This window comes from Chlamydotis macqueenii, chromosome 15 (genome assembly GCF_036417535.1).
Source record: "Chlamydotis macqueenii isolate bChlMac1 chromosome 15, bChlMac1.mat, whole genome shotgun sequence".
In the NCBI taxonomy this organism is placed as follows: domain Eukaryota; kingdom Metazoa; phylum Chordata; class Aves; order Otidiformes; family Otididae; genus Chlamydotis; species Chlamydotis macqueenii.
Genome location: NC_141570.1, coordinates 2,737,873 through 2,765,147, shown reverse-complemented (window position 1 = coordinate 2,765,147; position 27,275 = coordinate 2,737,873). Strand labels below are relative to the sequence as shown.

Sequence of the window (27,275 nt, the reverse complement as noted above, 5' to 3'; positions counted from 1 at the left end):
TAAAGCCAAACCACAGCAATCAGTGCAATACTGGATATCCCACCCAGCCCTAAGCAATGTTACTTCTCATAAGTTCATAGGTTGCAAAGGCATTTGTGAGCTGTGCCCAAGGACTAACGGAGGGGTTGCTCCTGATACTTCCTAGGAAAGATCCAGTAACCGCCATCCACAGAACACCACCCAGAAGGAACAGGCCAACCTCCAGCACTTTTGGATAGCCTGCTCCTCCTTCCAAACACCAGCTTCCAGAGGCCAGGCAGCGGCATCAGCTGCGGCTCTGCCTGATCTGCGGTAACGGGGTGTGAAGGCTCTGCTCCACCCTACTGAAAGGAAACCTAATTATGGGGGTTTTACGATCCGCTTCACACAGTGAGCCATAGGCAGGGTCACGATAGGAACTCAAGAATTTCTACTTTTCCAAGAGGTGTCTGCATGCTGCACAGATACACAGGTGATACCAGGACACCCGCAGCCTCGGTCACGATGTCACCAGCCGCAAAAAGGTGACAGTCACAAAAAAACACGCAAAGGGATACCAACCGCAGTGCAGTTCTCTCACAGTGGAGGGGGGAGATGGTGCCTCTCAGCAGCTCAGCCTCACGCTTCACCTTTCCATCTTGTGACGGCCATCTGTGCTCGCCCATCCGAGAGAACCGAGCCAGCACAACCAGCCACCCTCCAGGGCCCATCCCTGCCATGAGATCTGCAAGGCGGAAGGAAGCCCTTTGCATCTCCAGTGCGCATCGACTGCAGGGCACGGAGCTGTACTCGAGCCAGCTTTTCTTCTCTGAAGGGAGAGTAAAGCCTGCTTGCCTTACTCACTGAGCCATACAGCCTCCTACACAACTAATCTGTTTAACTGATGGATTACGGGGCTCCATATTACATTTGTAGGGTTCATGTGCCACTGTGAAAGCAATCGTGAGATGAAAGCCAGTTTTCTGGGACAGATTAAAGCAATGGTTTGGGAGGGATTAGACTTTTAAAATACAAAATATCGTTCAAAAAATGTGGAAAATAGCTTAAAAGAGTTTGAAGCACTGGCACCACAGGAGGGGAGCGAATCAATGAAATTGCTAAAGACATAAAAATTACAAAATATTCCTCTAATTTTTTTTTCTAAAAAGTTAGAACATGTATGGAATGTGTGTACAATATTAATATTACAGGCAGACTCCCACTGTGCTATGCAGTGAGCATCCGTCTGCAACCCTGGACCCATGTGCCTTCTGAATATAGGATGAAGGGTTGGATAAAACATTGCATGGGACTGAAGGAGGCTGGGTTTTACCCATCAAGAAAGTGCAGGGGTCTCTAGCCCACAGCCTGTCTCCTTTTTTTCCTCTCCTTGCAGGTGGCTGATTTATCCCAGTCCTCACGGCACCCAGAGGTCCCCTCCTCCCCACGCACCACAGTTCACCTGCTTCCACAGTGATTTCCAAACCCTTGTGCTCTTACAAGCTCAGAGTTTGTATTTGAAACACTCAGCTGTGTTTCTTGCATGCTCACTCCTTTGTAAACTTCCATCAAGCACCAATTTCTTGACCATATCCTTTTCCTACAGCAAATTCAACTATGGAGGAGCCCTGGCCTCCTCAGGTAGGTTCTACCCTTGGACCAGGAGCTGTAACTAACAGTCACATCACTGGCATTTTGCCACAGAGCAAATTTTGACCAAAGGACACAAAGACAAAGGCACTTGCCCTCCTGGGCACAAGCTCACACCCCTCCAAAGTCAGCCCAGCAACCAGACATGGCATGGGACAGGCCCAGGCTGAAGTTTCTAAATGCTTAATGGAGCATGTAGGAGAATCTGTCACCTCGAGCACCCCTGAGGCTATTAATGATTTATCCTGTCCAGAACAACGTCATCAGCCACCCAGCACGAGAGCGGATGCTCTACCTGCTGGCATCTGAGGGCCAGTCCCTTTCCTCAGTCACAGCAGGTATTTATCACCCAGGCAGAGGAATGTTGTCCTGCCTCTTCCCACTTTACACAGTTGGGACAAGAACAGCCCCAATATGGCTGCGGACTTATACCGGGATGCAGAAATGGTGCCATTAGAGGGATCTGTGTGCTGCTCCCCAAGCTTCTGCCCAGCCTGTGTGGAGGTTGAGCGCTGGTGACCACCTTACTGAAAATAACGGCGCGTGCCTGAAATCCCAGCAAACGAGGCCCGTGTGCTCTGGGAGTGTCTGCAGGCTCTGTCAAAAAGGCAGCGCTGGTTGGGCTGGGATGTGGAACCAAAACGGGTGAAGGAGTACAAACGGCTCTGTCAAAAAGGCACCCCTGGCTCCGAAACGGGTGAGGGAGGCAAGCCGCAGCATCTCACAAGCACGGACTCAATACTGCAGCAATTAGGTGCAGAAGAGACAAGGTTGCCCTATGCTCTGCAAGCCATGTGCTTATTTTTCTTTACAGCTACTTCATGCTAATGCCTCTGAAGCAGCTCGGGAAAAGGTCCTCTCCGAGGGAGTTTAAAGAGCCAGAAGCTCGAGCCGAAGTCAGGGAATGTAAGGGACATCTCAGAAGATTGCCAGTAAATGTGAAGGCCACACTTTGACCTTTCTTTTTCTCCCTTTTTTTTTTTTTGCTTGTCAAGATCAAACAGAATAATTCTGATATTGCTAAGGTAAGTAAACAACCAACCAAACAAACCAAACAAAAAAAACCCCAAGCAATTAAAGACTTGGCTTCTTTCCTCCTCTGCATTCCCTGCCCATTAAAAAAAAAAAAAAAAAAAGCAAGTCAGCCTTTCAATTTCTGCATTTGAAAGTATTTCCTTTGTAAACCATTTTGATGTAGTTTATTTACTACAACATAGGACTCTTACTGTCTTAAAATCAACTTCAAACCAGTTTAGTCAATACAGACTATGGTTCAAATCACAGAAATTGCCTTGCCTTCAGATGACATAACTTCTCTTATGAGAAAAAAATGGTTCAGATGGTGCTTTCCCATGCACATGAGCACAGCTGAAAGTTATTTATGCTCTCTGGGCTTGGAAAGGGCCCAGGGACTTGAACCAGGATGCCCCAGCTCCTAGCAGACTGCCCTGGTCACCACGACGTTTGCTGTTCTGAGGGGCCTTCTGCCCCGTGTTTGACAGCCAGACACCATAACCTCTCAGAACCAAGAGCCCTTCTCAGGAAGGGTTTAGGTGTCAAAGCTGTGACTTTGATGAGTTGAGCCGTCTGATGAAAAAAATGATTTGCTGAGAGATTTCCAAATGTACTTTACTTAAAAGCAGGCTGGAAACAGAAGGAAAGAGAGATTTCCTCCTCATGCCTACTGATGAATATTCACTCTCTAGCTTCGGAATTAAAAATGGAGAATTTATTCTCTCAGTCACCTCTACTCAGGTTTTATGTCTTCCTTTAAATGGGATCCTTCATGTGGAGCGATAACAATTTAATTGAAGATAGCTGATGGTAATTTTTCCTCCGTTCAATTGACCTACTTGATCTCCTAATGCTCCATGGAATTGCTTTTACCTCTCTGGTCTGTAGCATGAAAGTCAGTGCTAATAATTACTTACCCAGCTGCGTACGGCCAGCCAAATGCAAAACACGCTGCTCCTTTCTGGAGCTGCAAACAGGGCAGCGGTGGAGGAACAGAGCAAGCTGCATGCAAGTGTGATGTACTCCAGCATTTTTTTTTTTTTTAAAAGCCATTAGAGTTAATGTTATCCAACAATTCTGGGATTTTTGTGAGAATCTTTCAAGTTTACTTGGTATTGACTCCTGGCTGGGAGTGCTTTCTATAGAAGAAACCTTGGCTGCCACACTTCTGTGTCTTGCAACAAGAGCTACAGATCAGAGTGTGTTCTCTGGGATAATCAACTCGGCTGTAGCTTCCTTAGGAAGCTGCCCAGGCAGAAGGTCCCACATGGCACAACATATTTGCGGTATTACTTTCCCATTTCTCAGTTTCATTCAGCAAAATGCAATTTCATTTCAAGTGGCATAAACGCCAAGCTGGATTAGATCAATTGCTGTCTTTTCCACCCTCAGGAGGAAAGGAGCTGGGCAATCTGAAACGCTGTCAGCAGCAGCAGACAAAACTAAAGCTACTATTCCTGAAAAGTAGGCCAATCAGCGGGATTATATCTTGATGGAGGATCACTTGGTCTGACAGATGGCTGAAAAAATAAACCTTACAATGAAAAAAAATCCAAACCCTATAAAATACCCGCCTCAAACAAGGCCAGAAGTGCTCAGGTTTAGTTATTAAACAAGAAGTCACAGCAGGAAGGAGCCAGCTCTCCAGATAACAACCAAGGATGAATGCCTCCAGCAATATGCCGAGCGCATTGGAAAAGCTTGCCTGAAGAGAGACGCTCGAGTGCGGGCTCTGCGAACTGGTCACCCCTGTCAGTACTAATACACCGATGAGTTTCATTGAAAAAGAAGAAAAATAGAAATATGCCTAAATATGAGGATGGTGAACGATTTATCATTCCTCCAGTGCTGGTGCAAGTGAGGAAATGCCTGTTCAGGCTGAGCTGGGTGCCAAGGGAAGCCACGATCGACCCTTCACGCTCAGCAATGCCGTGACTGGAGCATCGTTGAGGAGCACGCAGGACAGCACGCGTCCCGCAGCGCATCAGGAGATGCCTCTGGCAGCTTCCCAATGGTTCAGAAATGGACTGAGAAAGGTTACTTGTACCCCTTCCCTCAAGCAGCTGTTAAATAGGAGCGTGCTTCTCCCCATGAGCAGACTGCCATCCCACCCCACATCGGCTTAGCTCCTTCAAGAGCCTCTGGCGAAAATCCAAGGAAATTATACAGCCTGAATCATTCCCATCCATATGCTGGTGGAGTCCTTCAAAGAACCAGCAGATCTGTGAGGCGTGACATTTCTTAGCAAGGTCTGTGTTGACTCTCATCCAATATATTTGGCTTATCCCTTGCCATAAAAAAAATTACACTCACACGAGGAATCATATCCACACAATTCTTGCCCATTGCAAATCTTTTTTTTTTCTTGATGACTATCCATGCTGAAGTCAACACCAAATGGTCAAAACCCATCAGCCTAATCCCTGAAATCAGCTTTGCTGGCTAATCACAAAGCATGCACTTAAAAAAAAAAAAAACAAAAACCCGCATCATTAATACTGATTTATTTTCTTTTTTCTTATTTTTTTTATATTTAGTATGAAAATATCTTGTATTCCATACCATTAACTAAAAAAAAGAGCTAGGGTCTATCTTTTTCTTTTAGATGTAAACTGAGTCACAATATTTCAAGAGCTGGAGAATTTAAGCAAAAGCACACAGTACTGTGAGACATGCTACAAAAGGACAGACGCAAAACACACGGAAATATGCTACAGCCCCTTTCAGACAAAAATGAACACAGAGGCCCTGCCTCAAGGAGTCCGCACAAGAAATCAAAGTTAATTGTTGATTTTCATTGCTGAAATCTCGCAGCCAAAGTACAACTGTGTATTTCTGACCGTGCAGAGGTTATAGGATGTCCATCACAGGCGGCTTTGACGACGTCCATTAAGGGTGGCAGGAGCACAAACATCGAGGCAATAAAGAACCGTTTCCAAACTCTTTGATTGTACTGCAAGAAGCACCTTTAGCAATGATTACATGATCTTTATCCACATCCAAGCAACAGCCTTGCTCTCTGAGAACAGGGAGATCAAAGGCCTTTGGGTTGTCATTAGCAGGCAAACTCAATAGACGTTGTTTACTTCACCCCAGATAATGGCACTGGAAATATTTAATAAAAAAATGGACACACACTTTCTATTACTGCCAAGATGATTCAGAAGGGGCCACTTAAATCTATTTTGTCAAACCATTACTCATCCCTTGCTAATAGACCTTTATGGAGAGTCCCCTTTGAAAAATGCACATTCGTGATCTGTGGGCTGTGTACTGGTATTAGGAGATGAGGAACATCAAGATGACATGATAGAGGACTGCTGATGGGAAAAACAAGATGGGGAATATGTTTAGTCTATATCTGACAAAGATCTTAACTTAGTCATCTTTTTAGCCCAAGGAGAGGAAGCTGAAGTGGCCTGATGGGGAAATAAGTTCAAACAGAGGATATTTCTTCAGAAAAATTTAAGCAATCTGCCATAATTGACCTCTGAGTGCTAAGTGGAAGAAGACAAGATGGAAGAAGATTAGGAGACCTCTTCTGAGGTTCAAGAATCTTGGGGTAGAAGAAGAAAACAAAAATGTTTGGTGGTCATCAGGAGAAAAACTGGTGGTGTATCTTACAGATGTTGCCTACTTAAGTCTTCATTCTTGGATCACCAAGGCAAGGTTCAGTGTCTACAATGAGATGTCCAATGTCATGACTCTCAAGCTCTTTTCCTAACTCCCAGACTAATGTCTAGTCTCTCACTTGGTCCTAACATGTATAAGACATTTGGGCACAGGCAGTTCTCTATGGGCTTCCCTTCGGGATGCGCAGAGACTTCCATTAAACCAAGGATGTTTACCTTCTGGGGTTGTACTGGAAGATATGAAACCGCTTATGGCCCTGATATAGGAAGACGTGATCCTGCCTTAGAGCAAGAGGATGGACTAGGTGAGTTGAGCTCTATCTACTGTGATTTTTGTTACACTGGACTGAAAAGATCCCTTGTGTTCTCAGGATTCAAGGCACTGCTAGGGTTGGTATCACTTTTTTCATAAGCTGATGAAGCTCAGGGACATCCTGTGGGGTCAACACAGCCAGGAGAGCTTCCAGCCTTTTGTCCTCCAAGACAGGATTGCACTTGGTACAAACCCAGTTTTGATACAGTTTCTCTGCAGCTTCCAGAAACACTCATCAAGAGCTTAAGATTCAAAAGCTTCATCAGCATGGAAATGATTATCTGCCAATCCACATCTGTAATACAGGCAGCAACTCCTCTCTGCTCTGCATCAAAGATACCCTAGGAGCCAGGAGAACAAATTCAGGGGAAATCCACCTTTCCTCCCCTCTAGCAAACCCAAAGCAATCCAAGCAATTGTTACAAGCTATTTTTTTTTTTTTGTCCCTGAGAACACAATGCTGCTAACAGCCCAGGGCGCTCTAGCCTGCAGCCAAAGCAGGCAGATGGGAACTTTAGAGCCGCCACGCTGTTCTTGGAAGTGAATTATTGATACATTCTTCTTCGCCACGAGCATCACACTACAGTGGCAATTAAAACCACCCACAATGATCAAAAAGAAAAAGCAAAGACAAAAACTACAAAACCAGAGTCTGGATTTGCCAGCAGCACGTGCTATTGCGAAGGGCAAGGATGGCTTTTGGGTCCTGGTCTTTCAGGTGTGTCTCTGGTAATGGTCAGAGCAAGCAGGCAGTGGTGAGCAACACAATGCTGATATTTCTGCTGGAGACAAGGGACCAAGCCGCTCCTGGGAGCTCACTGCCCCATTTTAGCTTTCGCATGTGTGCAATACAAACATTGCAGCTCAGCAATTTAAAAATAACAACTACAATCACTGTCATCCCTCTTGCTCCCTGAGACAAGAGCACTTTGTCTTGCTAAGGCAAGAAAGGACACAAGAACTGCGAAAGGAACGACAAGACAGAGCTGCCCTTCAGCATGGCAGCATCACTCGGACATTGTGCGATGTGAAAGCTTGGAATTAATGGATGAGAGCAGAAATCAGCAGGAGAGCTCAGCAGCTCTCATTCCTCCTCACAGCAGCTGGTTGTATCTTAGACAGCTATTGGATTTTCACCTGGCAGAATTCCTCAAATCCAGAGGAACCACCACTGAGTTTGGAGATGGCCCAGTGCCTCCACGTTTTCACATTCTTGACAAAAAATCCCACTGACATGAAATGATATTAAACCACCACCAATATTCAGAGGTGACCAAGGAACAAAATTCACAGAAAATAACTGTACTGCCTTTGCAATGCATTTCTCTTGAAATATTTCTAATATTGGGAAAGGAACACAGAAATCTGGAAAACAAGACTTAAAAATGAGGAGGTGACTTTCTATTGCATTTTTCTTGTTCCTTTTGCACGAAATACGCCTCACTCCCAAGCATGCTTTGGATTTGCAGTATGTTTCTATTGTTATGGGAACAAAATGATTCAGGAAAAAAAAAGTGTAGTCACTCTGATTTTATATAATGAAATTAAATCACTGCTAAAATAATGAAATTCAATTATATTAGCTCTAATAATGGTAAGAGTAATTAAAATTATTGTAATTCACTACTACTAGGAGGCTGCAGCGCTGAGCTGCAGAAGCTGTAGGACTGCGGAACACCTGAGAGCAGAGACTCTTCCCAAGCCAGCGGAGCGGACGGATCTGGTTCGGGAGGTTGTTCGTTCAGCCTTGGTGCGCTGGGCAAAGGGGATTGGTATGCTAACACTAATTACACTGCTAATGGCACCAATAATAACACCTCTCAAATCATCAGCTCTGATGCCGTGAACGCCAAAGTGATGCAATTATGCACTGCTGTCATTTCAAGGGGAGCTGCGAGGTGGAAAAAGCAAAGGTAAAAGAGGCAGCAAACTCCTCCGGATTTAGCATCTCACAGCAATTTCTCTCCAGAAGATGCCTGGTTCAGGTAGCCTTTTCTCTTCCTCCTCCCATGACACCAGGCTGCACCTGGCCCTCATGCTCTGCGCAGACCATGCTGTCCCCTGTGCCGCCTTGCCATGACGCTCCCATCCTGATCCCACGCCGCGTGCAGGAGCCACGTCAGGAAAAACCCTCCAGGCAGAGGAAACAAGCTCCGGCTCGCTGCACGGCCTGCTCCCCCACGTCAGCGCTGGGGCACAGCCCAGACACTCTGCAAACCCTGACTGAACTGCATGGCTCTGCCAACCTGCTGTGCTGCCCGCACCGTGCATCACCTGGGGAAAGTCTGTCAGACAGTGACAGCTCAAACAAACAAAAATAATTAATTTGCAACCTTCCTCCATGCCACACTAAGGTTTTCCTCCTGGCAGCTTTTCACATCCCTGCCATGGCTCTGACTAGCAGAAGTGATGCTTCTCCTGCAGCAAGACCCATGAGGACCAGGAACACAGGAATGGCTGCTCCAGCCCTCTGCTCCAACCAGACCTCACAGCTACGCCAGCCTCACCAGGGTTTTGGTCCAGCTCCTTGCCCTGGGAAAAAGGCCAACCACTCCCTGCTGAAGAGGCAACCCCAGGAATAAGCCAAACTGATCTGTATCCTCCAAACAGCTGTCTCAGTTCTCACATGAAACCAGCAACACAAGGTTTTATTTGTAGAGGGTGGGAGTGAAAGAGAACTTAGATGCAATCTCCAGCATAGTGGCTTTAATAAACTAGTAAAGCTACACCAACCATGTGCAAACAATGAGCCCTTGAGAAAGCAACCAAGCTCACAAATGTTTCTGCCCTGGTGGAAATCCTCCTCATGGGTTTCCCAGATGGATAGATCATGGTGAAAGCTGTCAAATTATTTTATTTCTTAGTCTCCAGATGTGCTGAGGGGTGGGATACACAGTGGATCTCAAGCAATTATTTGCTAAACATCAGGACTTGCTCAAATGCTCTTGCTTGAGAAGGTGGCGAGGGTTTCCATGGCAATGAGCTATTGCCTTGGTGACCGTGGACCTGGACTGGTGCTGCTAAACCACTGCGACCTTTCGACATCTGAGCACAGCAAGGAGGTTCCTCCTGTGCTGTCTGATGATGTGTTTTTTTTTTTTATTTCTGAGTTAATCCCTTGTAGAAGTTGCCTGAGGTGGTTGTGCTAGCAACAGAGAAGCACAGATTACTACAGAGAAGCATCCTCTGATCACGCCCACCTCTCTGCTACCCAACCCAGAATTACCTTTTCTATCAGTCAGGTGCAAACCAACCCTGGGTCCAGTCCTGGCTACTCCTGAGCAATGCTGAACCTCTCTCTATAAACTAGAAAATTAAGCAGAGGAGACACAGGACTTCATTAGCCCAGACATCAAGAGTACCTTAATTTATAGGCATTCAAACCTTTTAAGAGAGGTCAAACTGAGAGGCAGTTGCGTTAACAAGGTGAAGAAGTGAGCTCGCACTTAAAAAGCGGCTTTGCCCATAAACAGGTGTCCTCCTAGGCAACACATTTTCCTGGATTTCTGTGGAGGACTAAAAAAATGTGCCTGTGTCTTCCTCCAAACAATCTTCAGATAAACTCTGTGCTGTCATAAAAGCTTTATCCTGGGCTCATAGAGCAGAAAATTGTTGCACCTCTGCCTCTGAGAACTTCCATTGCTTTTCTTCCCAACTTTATCACTGAAACACACGCTCCTTCCAAGCGACTGGCAGTCTGAAACCTGAGCAAATTGAACCATTACATTAGTTTCTTTTAAAATTTGCACAAACGCTGCACTCTCTGCAACTCCAAAGTGGTTTCTATGGAGATGCTAAAAAATGGAACAGCATCTTCTGGGTGCCGAATTTGGCAGAGCAAAAACTTGGGTGAGCAGCAAACGCTGTGTGAGAGGAGCGTGAGGAGTGAATTAGAGACCCTGACTACGACTGCTTTTGCTCAGAGCCACAGATAGCGGGGGTAAGTTACCGCTTTGGCTGACAGGCATTAACCAGACTGACACGCTGCACTGAGCATCACGCAGAGTTTAATTAACTGCAGGCAACGGGGCATTAATAGCAGAGAGGACTGCTGCCTGATTTCCTTACGGTGTGAACGTGATAGGGAGAGGGAGGGACGTGAGCGTTGGCGAGGCAGAAGCAATCCTCACGCGTTAAGAGGTTTCTCAGAAGAGCACTGGAGCTGCGTTTGGCTGCCTCTCAGAGCAGCTCTATCTCCTTAATCTGCAAAGCTGGGCAGAGGAAGCCAAATCTTGCAACTTCCTACGCAGTCTATTTTAGAGTCTTAGAAACAAAAACTACACACAACAGGAAGGATGTGATTACTAGAAATATGTCTGAACTTTCCCACATCCCAGCCCCGTCAATCTTGATGGTTCACCATTTGCATCCTTAAGACAGAGCTTTTACATCCCATCCCATCCGTACGGTCCTGCCGGATCAGAGCTCCGGTCTGCACTGGTGCCCAGCTCCCTCAACACCCATGCTAGGTCCCAGTTTAGCTCTGCTCTGCTTTTTCCAGGCACTGAGTCAGACACAAAGTCCCGTAGGCACGGCTGAAACGTCGCGTCTTGTGCTGACGCAACTACCGCGAGCCACGCTGAGCCCAAACCCAAGTGCAGTGACCTGGAGAGACAGCCACCAGCCCTAAGGCTCCAACAAGACCTTCTATACCAGGTACACTATTCCTGAGTATTTCTGATACTTTTCAGACCAAAGCTCTGTTTAAACAAAGACCAAAAGCTATTTTGTCTTATTTAAGCCAATCTCCATTAAAATCAACCAGCCAGGCCTCCAAACTTCAGACCATGCACACCCAGGAGTAAGAAAGCCCACAGAAATAGTGCGAATGAAGAGCACGGCATGCCATTGCTCTTCGGAGGAGAGGCAGAGTATCTCTCTCCTCCTTCAGTCACGGTAATCGGGACATCTGGTTTTAAATGAACACACAATAAATGGTAGGGAGCATTGTCTGCCTCCTGGTGAGCGGTCACCCCTGGGATCTGAACATATGGCTGCATCGAGTCTGGCTAGTGCCAACCTGATGCTTAAACTATTAAGCCATCCCCTCAGGCTCTGTATCCTGTACTTTCTGTGTATACTGAACAAGGGAAAAGAATTTGATTTGGGGTTTTGAGAATTTCAAACAAGGATATACAATTAGAAAAGTATTTGCTTCAGATGATGATAAATAACCCTGGACTGGAGAACCTCAGAAAATATCTGTTCTTCACGCCAGTGTGATGACACAAAGTCTTCTGCAATGCTGTTTTACATGCTTTCCCAAGAGCCCAAACCTGTTAACCTTCATTTCACTGCATGTTTTCAGAGGAGTGACAGCTGCAGCCATAAATACAGCACTCAGGTTTCACACTATAGTTAAAAAATCAAATATGTATGAAACCCTCTGCTGTTACACACCGACTGGCAAGGGGGGAAAGAAGGAGTAGGAGGATACACAGAGCATTAAATCATTTCTGAAATACAAAAGGACTTCTGCAAGCTCAGGTGGGAAATATCTGCTCCGCTATTAGCTGCAGGGTCAGCATCTGTTTGTTGGGCTCAGCCTGGCTGTCCATCACTCACTCACAGGTTAAACTTAGTCTCGGGAAAAGGGAGGACCTGTGGATGCAAAACGAAGGAGCGCAGAAACACGTCCTCAGCCATCAGACTCCCCACAGTACAGCTGTGGGGAGTGATTCCTGGTGCTCTGGTGGGTATCTGTGTATACTGGTACTCTGGAGGCAGGAAGAGAGGGATGTAAATAATTCCAGCCTGAACCTTAGGAGATCCCAGTGGCACCCTAAAGATGGGACACAGCTAGGGAAAGAAGTGGAATGGCAATACTCTTTTGGATATCTTTGAAAAGCGTTTCGGTGGGTTATGTTGTCCTCAGAGGAAGTGGGGAGCATCCTCCCCTCACCTCTGGCTCTAGGGGCTTTCAGAGGCATTTGCAGCTCCTAACAGTCCTCAGCACAAACTGGGATCTCCGGCATTTAATCCCCCTGCACTTACACACTCTGCAGTTCAGTCCCTTGTACTTTGGCACACGTAGCAGCTGATACCCACCAACCCTCCAGCGTACCACATTAGTAGTTCTGCTTTAAAGACATTCAAGATGCTGATCTCTTCTTTTAGCAGCTTTGGAGACCTTAGCACAAGTGAGAGATCTTCTGCAATATGGCCCCTACAACACAGGCCATTTGCAAGGAGATAATTGCCCCGCAACCCACACTGCTTTCAGACTCTCTGGCTGAAAGTAATTTACACAAATGACTTTAAAATGTTTGCACTCCCAGGCAGCAGTGACCGGGTACAAGCAATGCTGACAGGGTGGATGTTTTGCCTCTGAACCCTTCACAAATAAAAGGAAAACTCGGATTCTCTCCTACATGGAGGAGCTCCCTGTGGTTTGATTTATTTCCCCTTATCGACTGGATTTGAGCAGGTTGGAGCTGTGAAGTTTCTGCCTAGATTCTGGGTAGCTCTGAGAGCAAGGTGCCCCTGGGCCCATCACCAAACTCCAGGTAGAGCTCCTAGGAGCAGTCAGCACACATTGGCTCCACAAACCACCTCAATCCAAGCTCACTTTAAAGTCCATGTATAGTCATGCCGAGAGCCAGAGAACTACAGGATCCATCTGTCTGCAGCAAAGTCAATTCCCTTTGGAGTATATAAAACAAATAAACCACTTCTCTTTCTGTTGCTTTCTCCAGGGGCACTAGAATAAAAAGGTTTGGATTTGTCTGTGCATGGGAAAAGGACAGGACAGGGAGAGAGGAGGCATTGATTCATACAGGCATCAGGCAGGAGAGAAAACTCCTGAGCAATGCCTTCACTGGGGGAATGAAGCCAAGCGGCCTTCCCACCCCGTCCTCCTCGATGGCAGACTCTAGCAAGCTTCACCCTGATGCTACAAGGCCTGTGCGCAGAGTGTTTTTCCCAAACTGGGAGTCAGGCTGTCTTTAACGCTGTAAACCAGACAGAGCAAACAAAAATAGAGCTTCAAAAGAATGCACGCAGGCATGCCAAATCTCCCTCATTTTCGAGTCAGTCTCACTCCTTTCAGATGCAGCTTTTTCCCCCCACCTCTCAAAACCATTTATATAAAAGCATCCTGATCTTGTAACAAAAGATCCAGGAGGAGGTTTCAAGGAGACATCTAAAGCTTCATTCATAACTCTGGAAAATCTCACTGTCCCAGCTGGAGAAGCCTGGTTAAAACCTGAGGAAAATTCATGACCCAGGCTGACAGCAGCAGTAAACATACCTGTTCATTTCCTTGCAGTGGTGGCTCTCCTCTGGTGTGAGCAGCTAGGTTGCTACCCTGAGCATCTCTAATCCTCTGCCTGCTGACGGAGGCAGCCAGCTCTGCCTCTCAGCTCCGAGGTACCAGGAGAAGTTGTACAGGACACCTTAGCAACACCGCTGAATCTCCACACAGAGCTTTCAGACCAAGCTGCCATCATTTCCTATATACTGCCAAATATTAACCCCACTTTGCTCTCAGGTGTGGCACGACTGTCTTTTCTACACCTTCCTAAAATTTTCTCAGTTAAATCTATTTTTAAGCTTTTCTGTATTTTCCAGGTCTACAAAGCAATCATCCACAGGGAGTCATTGGAAATGCACAAAACTATTAAATCAAGCACGATTACTTCCTTTGCCTCCGAACAGTTGGGAACCACCGGTCCACAGGCACCATTAGTCCATGGCACAGCACCATCACATACCGCCCTCCCATCTGCATATTCCTTTGTGTTACACTGCTGTTGCATTTGGCTTGAATTCGGGCTGTAAACTCACTTTCACAGAGTCTCCTTGCAACCTCCAGGCATACAAACTGGTGCCAGAAGAGGTGCAGTGCTCTGTCCCCGTTCCCACTGTTGTTTTTACTTGTAATAACATCTAGCAGGCCCTGAGCAGGAAACCCGCATGGTGGGGTGATGTACACAGAACAAAAAAATCCAAGATGACAAAAGATGGATGAAGACAGACTGGGGAAGTGTAAGGAAACACAAGAGACCCTCAGCTAACATGGAGATGATGTTCCTGGTAGACCAGCAGTTTCATCTTCCCCAGAGCTCCTGAGACAACCCAAGCCACTCCTTGCTTCCCACCACCCCAGAGCACGTTCTCCTCCAAGCCTTGCCAGCGATGCCCAAGCACATTTTCCTGCCCTCATCAGTTGGTTTGGCTCTCCCAGTCTTTTGCATTTCCTTGTCTGCTGTTCTCTACTAACCCTGCTCTTGTCCCTGCAGCCCAGCTGCCTTTCATGGAGGCAGCTGGAAGGATGGCAAGCTGCTGCCATGTGCAGTACCAAAGCCACGTGGGCTACCTGGAGGAACCCGGCTGGGGCTTTGCATGTTGCCTGCAGGCACCACAATGTCTCTTGAGTCACTGATCACAGCTGCCACGAACCAGATGCTTGAGCTCTTCCCTGAGCTTGTATCTTGTCATTGCTCAGGCAAGGGACTACCAGGTACGCCTGCTTTGGAGCACAGAGTGGGCTCACCTCGAGGCCTCCTGCCCTGATCAAAGCCAATCTCCCTCCACCAAACCCACTCCCAGATGAAAACCATTCAGCTGCCAGCCAGCAGGAAGGCACAGGCTCGACGCAACGTGACACCCTTTGTTTGGGAAAGCCACCTTCTTCATTACAGGCCCTCTCTCATCACAGTTTCCCTTTACAGAAAGCGAACACCCCGCTGTCCAGCTGTGTCGGGCCTCCCTGCCTTGAAGCACATTAGAGCCATTGTCAGCACAACATTTGAAGCTGGCCGCCCATGGCTGTGATTTACGTACATTTTTGTGATGAAATGCAGCTGGCAAGTGCACTCTGCTTTCATTCTTGGGGCTATATTACACTTGGTTTATTTTACCTGCCAGTTGAAATGCAAACAATCTGTCTACATTCTATATATAACCACCCACTGCCATCATGTCTGTTTGTGAAGCACAGGGATTTCGTGGATTCAGCCTCAGAAGCCTTGGAGGGCAGCGCAGCTGTCTCAGCTGACTCGAGATGGACAAAACACGTCTGCTGGGTCCCGCACGCTGCGGCTACACGGCGTGGGTCTGTTACTGGCAGCAGCTTGTGCTGGGAAGCATGTTACTGTCACCTGCTTAAGAAGTCTGTCATCCTGGTAGAGAGCAGATGTGATTTACACAGCCAATCCCTCACCACAGAGAACAACTAATGGCGTAAGTGAGAGGAAGGAACTGAACCATTGGTGGTGGTAAAACATGCCTACGGTTCCACAGGGAATATCCTAATATTATTCCCTTGACTAATGAGCACATCTATAGGAACCAGAGCAGACTGCAACCTCCCCTCGCCATGACTAGCTCTGTTGTTCTCTGGGCTCTCCCCTGACTGCTCAGTATTTCAGCACTCAAATGAGTTATTACACTCGGTTTCTGCATGGGAGAGGTGCTGTTCCTGCCTGGTAGGAGGCAGAGGAACAGACAGATCTCTAGTATGCTTTCCCTTATATAGTAAAAAAAAAAATATTATATCAAGAACATACAATTCAACAGAAGGAAAACAGACCAGTGGAGTCGGTTAAATTACAGAAGAGTAAGAGAGAGAAGACTCCATGAACACCACTCACGGCAGGCTCCCCACGATTTACGCCCTTTGCCATGAAAGCTGCTAAGGTCCAGCAGCCAGCAATCTCTCCCTGAGCTAGGACACCTGGCTTTCAACTGCAAACAGTTGCCATCAGTTCACATTAGCTTGCCTCTGACCCTTGATTCCTTTTAACACAGGAATGACACCTTGCCAGGTGTAAACGCCCCACATAGGAGCTGCTGCTGGCTCTCATCAGAAGCCTCACAGCCTGAACTGTGCAGAGGGGATCCCCAAGCTGTTAGCACATTTGTTAATGTCCTGACAGAGCTGCTGTCTGCAGAAAAGGGGGTCTGGAGAGCACTAAAAAGGTGGTACGATGCTGGGGCACAAAAGAGGATGGGAAACACCTCTCTTCCCCAAGGCCTCCAGACAAAACCCTTCTCTTCCCTCCCAAGAGGTGGGCACAGAATTCAGATTATCATAAGGCCTTTGTTGAATGAGCCAAATTTCTGTTGCTCTACTCAGGAGACCCAGCGCATGTTCTCAGCTGACACAGCTTCCTTAGCAAACCAGCACATGGGGAAAGCCACCCACCCCACGCTTACTGCTGGGACCTCGGAGGGGGAGCAGGGAGGGACAGCTTGGTATGCAGCTGCCAAAGCCCAAGCACATAAAACAAAGGACTACTAAGGGCTGAATGAGTCTCACATCATTTGTGCAATAAGCACAAACACATTGGGTTGAATTTTCGCATCCCAGGCTGGGCTGGGGGAATCTGTTCGCTTCGAGTCCAGCCAGTGTGTGAGTTCTTAAAGTTGGATCATGCAAAAAGTTGGAAGAGTGAACAAGTTTTGCTAGCTGAAAGTGAGAATCTCAGATCAGGATAATATTTTATTGACTCACAACTCAAAAGGAATTTAAGCCATTTGCTTCAAACACCGCTGAAAGATTCTCCTCTGCTTTCTGAGTAAGTGCTGAGCTTTCCAGGCCAAACCAATTTTTCAGCCAAAATTGACAAATGCTAAAATAGAACGTCACTAGAGAAGCTAATTGCTACCTTAAATCACACAGAATTACTTTTACTCCAGAATAATAAAATGTGCTACTCAAAACCAGTACTTCTCTTACCCTGATAAGCAACGGACCACTGGGTGCCCACCAAGGTCAGCTCCAACCTGAAGACAGCTGCTCCGAACGAAACATGCCATGGATGAGGGATCAGAAAAGCAATTAAAAGCTCTTTGAACAGCAATAGCTTGGAACAAATACTAATTTGTACTTCTCTTCTGAGAAGTGGATATAAAATAGCATTTCTAGTGCCATTTGATGTAAATGGAGCCTTTTATGTGGGATCATTGCAAGTATCAACAGCTACTTCTGCAAATTCCTCTGGGAAGCCAAGCGAGGGTCTCTCCTCACAACTTAAACCAGAGGTCCTCCGGGATGGATTCAGAGCTCACCCTTCTGCAAGGATAATGCCAGCATCTCTCTTGGACAAATGAGCAGGACTCTGTCCTTCTACTGGACAACTGGGGAGCTGGAAGAAGTAGCAATTATTTCTTCAGACCAGCCAGTGAAGCATACACAGGAGCTGACTCTAGGACAAAAAAAGTATCAGCTTTCAGTGGTGCAGAGGAACTTGAAAACACAGCTCATGGAAGAGGACCTGCCTGTGCCAGGCACCTCTCCCCACTGCCCCAAAGGTACAGCAGAGGTCATGCTTTTGGAGTGCGCTGTTCCCGCGTGATTGCTGCAGTGCCATGGCACGTTCTCAGATACTCTGGGGAATTGTTAGCTGCAATGAATGCATAATAAAATCCTCCAATGTATTGAAACTGCCTGGAAGATTAATGCAAGGACTGCCTTCTTTGTACTTCGCTTTCCTCATCTGTGCGAGTGCTTATTCGTGCTGGAGATAGACAAATAAATAAATAAAGCATGAGAGGAGGGGAAAAAAAAAAAAAAAAAAAAAGAACTCCAAACCAGCCAATTAACCTTTGAAATACAAGTTGTGCTGCTGCTAACTAACAGCATCCTGTAACCTCCTAATTACCAGCCATGTAGAACGTGGCAGTTGGAGACAGAGCTGGCTGTTGACCCCGCAGATGCGCTGTGCGGGAGGATCCGATTGCCGCTAATGACTGAAGTCCCAAAGAAGCTCGCTTCCGATCACCAGCTGCCTCCTGCTACCCGGATCTCCTGCCGCAGCCCGGCTGTGCTGCCGTGAAACCTTCAATCTGCCTGGGAGAGGAGCAGGACTGCTAAAGGACAGCTCTGTGCAAAGCAGTTCAAGCATCTCCTCGTCTTTCCCATGAGTCAGCTAGCTGCTAGAGAGGTTGTGTCCGTAGCCGCAGGACAGGATCCTTGCCTAAAAGGGTATTCCATGAGCTAGGTGCATTCAGTGTGGTGGTACCAGCTACGTTAGCCAAAAGCGGCCAGAGGAACCCTGTGTGCAGGCTGCTGGGAGCTTCAAATTCCCATAAAAACCACGTACTCAAGCCTTGATGGGATTTGGATATGGAGAGGTCTCTCATTGATCTGGAGGTAGCACCCAGGACTGCAGCAGTGCAGACACAGATCACCTTCCTGCCTTGTCAAAGGTGCTACCAAAGTCCTGCTAGGGCACGCGGGCTCACTCACCCTGTGGCTACGATAAAGGCCAGCAGTAAAACCCATTGGGTTCTGCCTCCAGCCTGGCACCTTGCAACCTCGATTTCCTCCATCAGAAGATACAGATAATAATGCTCGATTGCCTCAAGAGGGCTCCGTGAGACTTCTCTGCAGAGCGCTGCTGTGTCCCGGGATGAAAGGCGATAACACACCAAGGACCAGGACTGCTCTGTCTTCCACACCATATGCTGTTCAGAACTCTCCACCCCTCCCACACGCAGACAGGATTGATGCCTTGGCTTTGAATAGCACTCTACAGCCCATCTATTCGCAAAGCCACTGATGACTATGAAGTCTGAGAAGCCGGAAAAGAAAAGCAAGCAGCCATTAATAATTTTTTATAAAAGGGATTGGGCATTTCCTTACAGACAGTAAAGTCTGGGGAGGGCTTCCCTGCGGCTGCTGTACTGACTGCAGTCCAGTGTGATAAAACCAGTCAGTGGCTGAAAACAAGTGGTGAGAGTCGAGACCAGGGAACCTGCTCAAGCTGCCCACCCAGAGCACATGTCTCCATGGTAGGTGATACTTTGCAGAGCTTCAGAGCTCAGGAGTCCCCTGCCCATGCTGCTGTCAGCAGGCACAGAGCTCAGGAGGCCTCCCCAGTGGAAGCCCCTGAACCCTGCTCTCTGCATAACACTGAACAGCTTGGGGGGCTCACAGAAAGCAGAGGAGACCCACCCAGCAGTTATCCTTGCAGGCAGCTCCTAAATCCTTATGGACTCGGGGAATGGACTCCAGGTTTGCTCTCGGGAGGATGGAGAAGAAGATGATGGCCACGCTCATGCCTGGTTAACAGCCTGGGGAAGGCTCACACCTTCTCGCCTTGTAATACCTGCTCTGAGCAGAGGTGCAGAGTGACTGGGCAGCATCTGCCACTCAGTAACCAGAAAGCTGTGATTAAACTGTTTTTCCTGGCCAGAATCAATGGCATACCCAAAACAAGTCATTCTCACCTCCCCTCCATCCCAGCACCATGCTGTGGGTTCGTGACAGCTTTGCTCAGGCATCTCCTCCTTATCTCCACACTCTCCACACAAAGCCAATGCCCACCCCCCCCCCCCAAGTCTTGCAGCCAATTCTCACACCAGGAGGGCGGCGAGTTCTGAAATCACCCTGCTTTGCTCAGAGAAGCCCCAGACTTTCATGCCAAACAGTCTGGGAGCCTAAAGCCATTTTCTATTGCTTTCAGAGTGTCTCAGCCTCTGGTGATGCCCTGGAGGTCACTCTGTTGATAGGGGAGTGCTTGGGCGAGGTGTTTCGAAGCCGGGCTCTGACAGCTCCAGGGCTCATTATCCCTGCTGCGTACCAGAGGCACTTTGCAGTCAGGCACGTGGAGGACTTTTACAGGTTTCACTTCAAAATTCCTCCCTTTTTATTGGGCCCACACCTGGCAATGCCTGCGAGCAAAGCTGCCGAGAGTCTGATGCTCCATAGCCAAAAGCTTCAGGATCTTTATTGCCATTGGCTTGGAGATGGTTTAAAGCAAGTCTTTTACAAGGTAAAACCCAATATAAACCTGCCGGCTACAGTTTTCCTTCGTTAGCAGCAGGGATGTAATTATCACAATTTACCTTTATACGAGCGATTGTGGACAGACTCCATGAGATCCGTGGGCTCTCTCCCTGCAGCCTGCCTAAGGTTTTCCCCCAGCACCCGTCACGGCAACATCCAAGGGCTGACAAAGCTGTATCCTGACAAAAAAGTATCCATGCAGAAACGCAGTCGCCGCGAGGAATGAGTGCTCTATTCAAAGGTGTATTTCCTAATTTTAGAACTTGTTGTGGAACAACTAACCAGACAGAAAGCTGACAGCAATCGCTATTTCTTTGTTGGGTTTAGAGGCTCTCTGCTGTAAGTGTGAACTCATTTACTGTCGCACAGCTGAGGTTCATATGTTTTAGCTGAGTACTAGCTTTTCTGAAAGAAAATATGATGTCTCAGCATAGAATACGGGGGTTTAAAGCACACAAGTGGAGAGAAAATAAAGTAGCAGCACTCTGGAGGGTTGTTCGCCATGGTCCCAAGCAGGATGCAATCCTGGGAAATGATCAAGAAGAAAACGCACAGACTCTTGTCCTGCCTTCAGATGTACTATGCTACTCTGTCTGCATTTCCTTCTCACTCCCAAGCGGACAGATCAGGGCAGAGAGGAGGAATAGCTCTATAAATAACCTTGACCTGATCCTCATCCTGCTGTGGAGATTTTAGGGGAGCACTGGATGAACTTTGACTATCCACCTCACAGAAGATCAGTATGAGGATCTCCTGGCCTCACTGAGATGCATCTTCTGCACCCGATCCAGACACAGCACAAGGAATTCCAGAGAAAACAGTTGAAAGTAATCTGTTTTTTGAAGAAAGAAAAGCCCAGAAAAGCACAGCTTTCCCCAGAGTGACCAACTGGAGATACTCAGATGACTCCCCTTCCTCTCCCATTGCACAGCCCCTCAAGCTCCCATCAGCAAACAAGAAGAATGAGCTGTCCTCAGCTGCCAGCACCACTTTCTGCCATCACCACGTTCAGACTAACATTTGGAACAGCACGATTTCTTTCCTCTCTCCAAACACTTAAAAGAAAGGTGTACTTGCACCCTATGAGATCAAATTAAAGGTTTCAAAGCCTTCAGGGAGAAGCTAACTTTTTTCTTTCTTTGTTGCTTTTAGCATTGCCTGACCGTTTAAGTCTTTATTTAAAGGTCCAGGACCAAAGAAGAAACTTCTGCGTGGGTTCTTTGCACTACAAGGTTCACTGTGCACCACCACCGTCAGACCAAAGGGGTATTTCCACCAGAACAATTCACGCTTGTATGAATAATTCACAGTGAATGACTTCAGCAGTCAGGCTCTGAGCCGCCGTGTCCTAACACACACATTTAACCTCTCCACACCTCAGCAGCGCTGCCAGCCACCTTGCAGGCTTTTCGCGCTCAGAAGGATGCTCCTGCTCATCATGCGTCTGCAGGATCAGGCCCCACTTGGTGTTTCCACCTTGCATGGAGACCGCTTGCCTCTTGCACGGCTTTGTCAGAGTCACCCCAAGCCATGAAACCAGAGACCCTCAGGGCTCTTCAGGCCAGTCCCGCACTTACCTGCTCGTGGTACTCGATCCCCATGCTCAGCGTGTTGATGAGAATGGCTATCATAATCCCCCGGTTGAAGTACTTGCTCTCCACGATCCTCTTCAGCTTGCTGCCGAAAGCCTTCCACAGGCGGGTGACCTTGTTCCTCTCCTTGGGTTTTTTCTTCTTCCTCCTCCTCCTGCCCCGCTGCTGCTGGAGTTGGTCTCTGTGGTCACCGTGCCGCAGGTCCTGGGTGAACTCATAGACGCCGTTGCTGTCGGAGTCGCAGCTGTCAGACTCACTGAAGGCGAATTCGGGGTCTTCCAGGAGGCTGGCGCAGAAGGGACAGTCCTGCAGCTCGCAGGTCAGCGTGCCGCCCGGCGGGCTGGGCAGCGGGCAGGCGGCACTCAGCCCCGAGAGCCGGCTGGGCGTCCGCCGCAGACCTGCAAGGGGAGACACGCTGTGAGCCACCTCACACCCTCAACATGGCGGACAGCCCCCTGTCCCCACTCGGGCAGTGCTGGGCCTGTCCAGGGCAGAGCCACTTCTGCTGCATCCTCAAATGTAAAGTCCTAATACAACCTTCTAGCTATCCATTTTACCCAGTGGCTCTTCCTTTGCATCATTTTTCCCTCTGTTCCCCTCTCCCCAAGCCCCGACACCCACCCTCTAGCCCCCACTATGGATGTGGGGCCGAGGGGCCTCTCTCCAGAGCATGGCAGCCATTTTGTGATCTGCTGCTGGGGGAAGACTGACAGGCACACCTCTCACTTTCAATTACTTTTGACTATATCTGACCAGGCTAACATCATTAACGGTGATCTGAGCACTATCAAGCTGTTACACCCAATTTAGATAGCACTTCCATTTAGCTAATAACGAGGAAGGAGAGGGAGAAATGGACCAAAGGTGGCTACAGACCACAGATCACAGACTGGAGAGTCACGTAGTCCCTTCAGTGTCCTTCATCCCTCCTTCAGCCTTAACAAAGCTCAGGTGAATTCTTTGCTTGAGGCACAGGACTGAGTGTTCAGGGTGTTTTAAAATCAAACACATTGCCACATGTTTTGTGGTGTGAGGAAAAATGCCGACTGCCCTCACAGAGCCAGGGTGTGGAGATGATATGGACAAGGGTAACAGGGATGATTCCGGTGGAATGGGAACCAGATTTTATTTCCTCATATTTACGCACCAAATTCCCAGTTTCCTCATATTTAGGAACCAGATATTAATGGCAGAAAAAACCCTATTACTTCATTCATATCCTTCCTACAAAATGCCATTCAAGCATCAATGAAAGCTTTCCTTGAGATTCAGGGAAATAAGATGAGGGGAGAGTTTTCCTCTAACTTGCCCCTGTCTGGAGGCTGGATGGGGACATTTGGATTGGTTTTGGGGAGACCAAGCAAAAAGCATTGGATGCTCCTGGCTCTGGGCCCAGGGGCTTGGAGCTCACCCAGCAGTAATGCTGCTGATTTCAGCCGCTCCTGGCTGATGCTTGAGGACGTCTTTAAAGAGAAGGCAGCACCAAACAAAATAAAAGCACTCCATTAGCTTGAAAACTGGATTGTGACATGAGTTAAAATATATTTTACTTGCCTGAATGTCACTTGGATATCACTGGCCTTCAAAACAGCCTTGCAGGAGAGGACTGTCCTCCTCCTGGCCATTACATCGAAGACACCGGGAGGATTTGAAATACTCGCCCCCTTACTCACCCTGCACGCTGCACCGGGGCAGCACTGCGTGTTAGCACAGTGTTGCTGATCAGGACCGATCGGACGAGGAAAGACTGCAGGACAGCCACAGTAGCGTGGATAGCAGAGGTAGTGGGCTTGCCAGATGTCTTTGAATGCTATCAAAGTGTTAAAAATCATATGAAAAACACTGGCGCCGCAGATGTCTTCAAAATACCAGAGTCTCCTTGGCTGCCTGCTAAAATAACCTCACAGCATTGCAGGGCACGAGAACACGGAGGAACAGGCTGTTCTTTATGCTGTTCGATTCCACAACAAAAGAAGGGAAGAGAATACTCTCTCCCACAATTGCATCTTTCCCAGCAGACACCAACCTTGTTTCCAGCTGGGGCTGTGAGTGCCCTGGCTGCTAATGCATCCTTAATGCTCTCAATTATCACTTGTGTGCTGCTTTCCTTGCACAAGGCTTGCAGTGAACAGACTCTGCTCCTCGACTTGTAAGAGTGGAGAAAGAATTAAGTGAAACAGTTCTCTGCCCAAAGAGGCTGAGGCCAGGAGGGTTGGGTGAGCTTGTGAGCCCACCTCACCTTCCCCACCAAGCACAGGGTAGGCACTTAACATGGCTCCTTTGCTAAGTTTAGGCTGGAATGGAGAAATTAGAGTTGGGAGACGTGCCTGGCAGAGCTATGCTCTCAGAAGCTAGCTTATTCGGCACTGAAAGAACCTCCTAAAGCCTGGAAGACAGATCCATCACCCCTGCTGTACGAAGATGGCTGCAGTGCAGAAGTGAATCCTACTTGGCCCTGTTGGTGTGGCAGGAGTGGGAAGGAGGACGTGGAAAGAGCCAGAGCCTTGAAGGGCAAGAGCTGGGCACTGACACATTGTGTGACAGGGTCTCCAGATGGACCTAACTTCTCTTCCCAGCCCCTGTGCTCCCGAGGGTGCCAGATAAGCTGCTGCTCAGCAGCCAAGAGCTGCGGCATCCACCTCCTTCCCCTAGATACGACCACACTTCTGAAAGCAGCAAAACAACTTCTGGACATTTGTTTAAAGCATGTTGGCATCTTCTGGGCTGAAATGCTACTGTAAAAAGAGGATGCTATAATTGCATTATTAATAGCAACTCCACCTAACCTCCAGCTTTCGAAGAACCACCACAAGCTACCTGAAAACCTCCTAAGTCATTGAAGCTGCCCTGGGATGTCCCAGTTGGGACTGAGGTCTGGGGCTTTCTTCTCCTGAAGAGGATCCCAGTAGCAAGCATGATCCCTTGCGAGCATGAAGAACCAAACTCCTGACTTGAGCACTGCCTTCCAAGCAACAGCTCTTCTGCTCATCCTTGCTTTCCCACTTCTCCGCAGCCTGGGCTCCTACCTCAAGGTAAATACACATTCTCATAATAACCTTCATTAACTTGCATAGTGTTAAAGATGTGCCAGTGAGTCATATAAAGCTCTTGCTTAACAAGGGAAGAACGTTGCAACTAACCTTGCTCCCTTCTGCCCTCCTGCTACGCTCCCAAGCGTACAGAAATATCCGTCGAAGGCAGTTTCTATAAACAATCCACGTTACCCTTTTGTATGGTCACTTGAAAAAAAATATTAACAAAGACAAGCCACTCAACCTATTTGGCAAGCAACCTTTACTGTGACTGCCCCCCAAGCTAGGCTTGGTATTTTTTCAGCACATATATCACTAGGATAAATATTTGTGTCCATGCACACACAGATAAACAGTTTTGGAAAACACAGGCATTGAAAAAAACAGATGATGACTTTGGCTTAAAGAGATTAAAAAATAGAAGCTAGATTTTTTTTTTTTTTTACTTTTTACTGTTTGAGGGCTTAGGACTACTTTTCAGCCTTCAGCTCTAGCCATGAGGACTGGAAACATTTTGCAAAAAAGAAATCTAAGTGTTGCACGTAATCCTACTCCAGCAGCGGGTGATTTATATGGGAAGGAGAGAAAGCTACACGAACTAGCAGTGCTGGTGTGGCTGCAGTCTGTACAGATAGGGATGGGACAGAGGTACAAAAGAGTCCCCAAGATGTTCCTCATTCATTCAGACTGAACGGAGCTCCAAATCTGCAGCAACACTCAGTCCTACATTTCTTCTGCATATCGGGAAAGATGAGAAGAAAAGCTTGAGACCTGTAGCTCTGCTGGGCTCCTGCCCTCACATGCATCCTCTGAGGACTAGCACAGGGCAAGACCCTGCAGCAGCTATGGGCCTTCCTGCAGACCTGCTCCTTCTGGCCAAAGAGAACCTCCAGGATATGACTAAGCACACGACAGGAGCTCAAAAACAAATGCTTTGTAACCATGGGAAAGAGGCCTCCAGAAGCTGCCAGAACTCACTGCCTGGACCATCCCATATCTTGCCTTACCCAAGGGTAGAACAGAGTGCTCAGTCCCTCAACTTGTCCTACTTCTGGCTTCAGTGCTCAGCTCAAACAGCATTCACAACACAGCCTCCACCTTCAGCACATTACAAGGTTGTCATTAACACCTTAACTCTTGAGCAATTTGCCTTTGCCAGTTTTCCTAAGCAAAAAAAAAAAAAAAAAAATCAGCTTGTTCTTCCTTACCATGCTCTCCTACCAGTTGCTGCAGCTTCCCGTAAGAATCCATGCCCAAATTTACAGGGCTGTTAACTACAGCCACAGGTGAATTGCCATTCTTCTTTCCTTTGGGAACTGGAACAGAACTGGCTTTGCTAGTTGGAGAAGGCAGGATGGTAGGATAGTTCATGTTGCCACGGTTGGAGAGTCCGGCAGTCAGTTTAATGCTTGCAGGGGCATTGGAAGACTTACAGTTCACTTGTGGTCCTTCAACATGACAGTCTGCATGGTAAATGCTGTGCACAGACTCCGAATCTGGAGGAGGAGCAGGGCTCTGCAAGTTGGGTGATGGAGAAGGAAGCATCAGTTGACCTCCAGGTTTCATGACCTTGAGTTCCAGGTCGCAGATCTCAGGGTTGGAGCGTGGCCCCCGAGGGCTCCCATTGCTGATGTGATAGTGGTGGTGGTGGTGGTGATGGTGGTGGTGGATGAGGTGGTGTATGGAGGTGATGCGCTTTTTGCCTCGGTGGCTTTGCCCATTTGTGGTGCTGTTTGGGTTAACTTTTTTCCGGCGCTTACTCTGCCAATTATTGTACAGGCGTATTGTTCGCCGTTTCACCTTCCTGAAGATGTGGCAGATGTACTTGAGCAGCTCCTCGTAGCAGCTACCTGGCTCCGAGAAGCTGGCAATTGTGCTGTCGTTGGAGAGATAACGGGCCCGCTGCTCCTGCATCAGCTGGTTCTCCCGCTGTTTTGTTTCAGAAAACTGTGTTGCTATCACAACCAGGCACAAGTTAATCATGAAGAAGGAACCAACCTGGAGAAAACACAAGGAAAGGAATTAGCAGGGGCTTTATAAAGTAAGACACGCTCTTCACCACCACATGCTGTCTGGACTTGGAGTGTGGTTCTTAGAAATCCTGAGATTTCCAAACATGCCAAATCTCAGGGTCTGCTCACCAAATGTTATGTCAACATGTGCCCGGGCTGCTAAATTTGCTCCTAAGCCATGTTAAATTGTTTTGGCAATGGCAAAGAAATCTGTTAACAATAGTCTTCACCACTTTCCTCCCCTCAGCAGTGATGACATTTGCTATTAACGCAGGGTGTATGAAGCACAACATAATCAGTAACCACCATAAAACAGATCACTAGGGAACACCCAGCC

At 47.7% G+C, this 27,275-nt stretch overlaps 1 protein-coding gene across 4 annotated transcripts in view; it reads right to left on the bottom strand.

Moving 5' to 3' along the window:
* Nucleotides 1–27,275, bottom strand: part of CACNA1H (calcium voltage-gated channel subunit alpha1 H) — a 121,178-nt gene that overhangs the window by 56,540 nt on the left and 37,363 nt on the right. For all 4 annotated transcript variants that reach the window (XM_086759383.1, XM_086759382.1, XM_086759380.1 and 1 more), the window contains exons 7-8: nt 26,135–26,924; nt 21,880–22,292 (exon numbers count right to left, since the gene is read on the bottom strand). In XM_086759383.1, the coding sequence (XP_086615509.1) occupies nt 21,880–22,292; nt 26,135–26,924 (1,203 nt within the window). The remainder of the gene's footprint in view (nt 1–21,879; nt 22,293–26,134; nt 26,925–27,275) is intronic.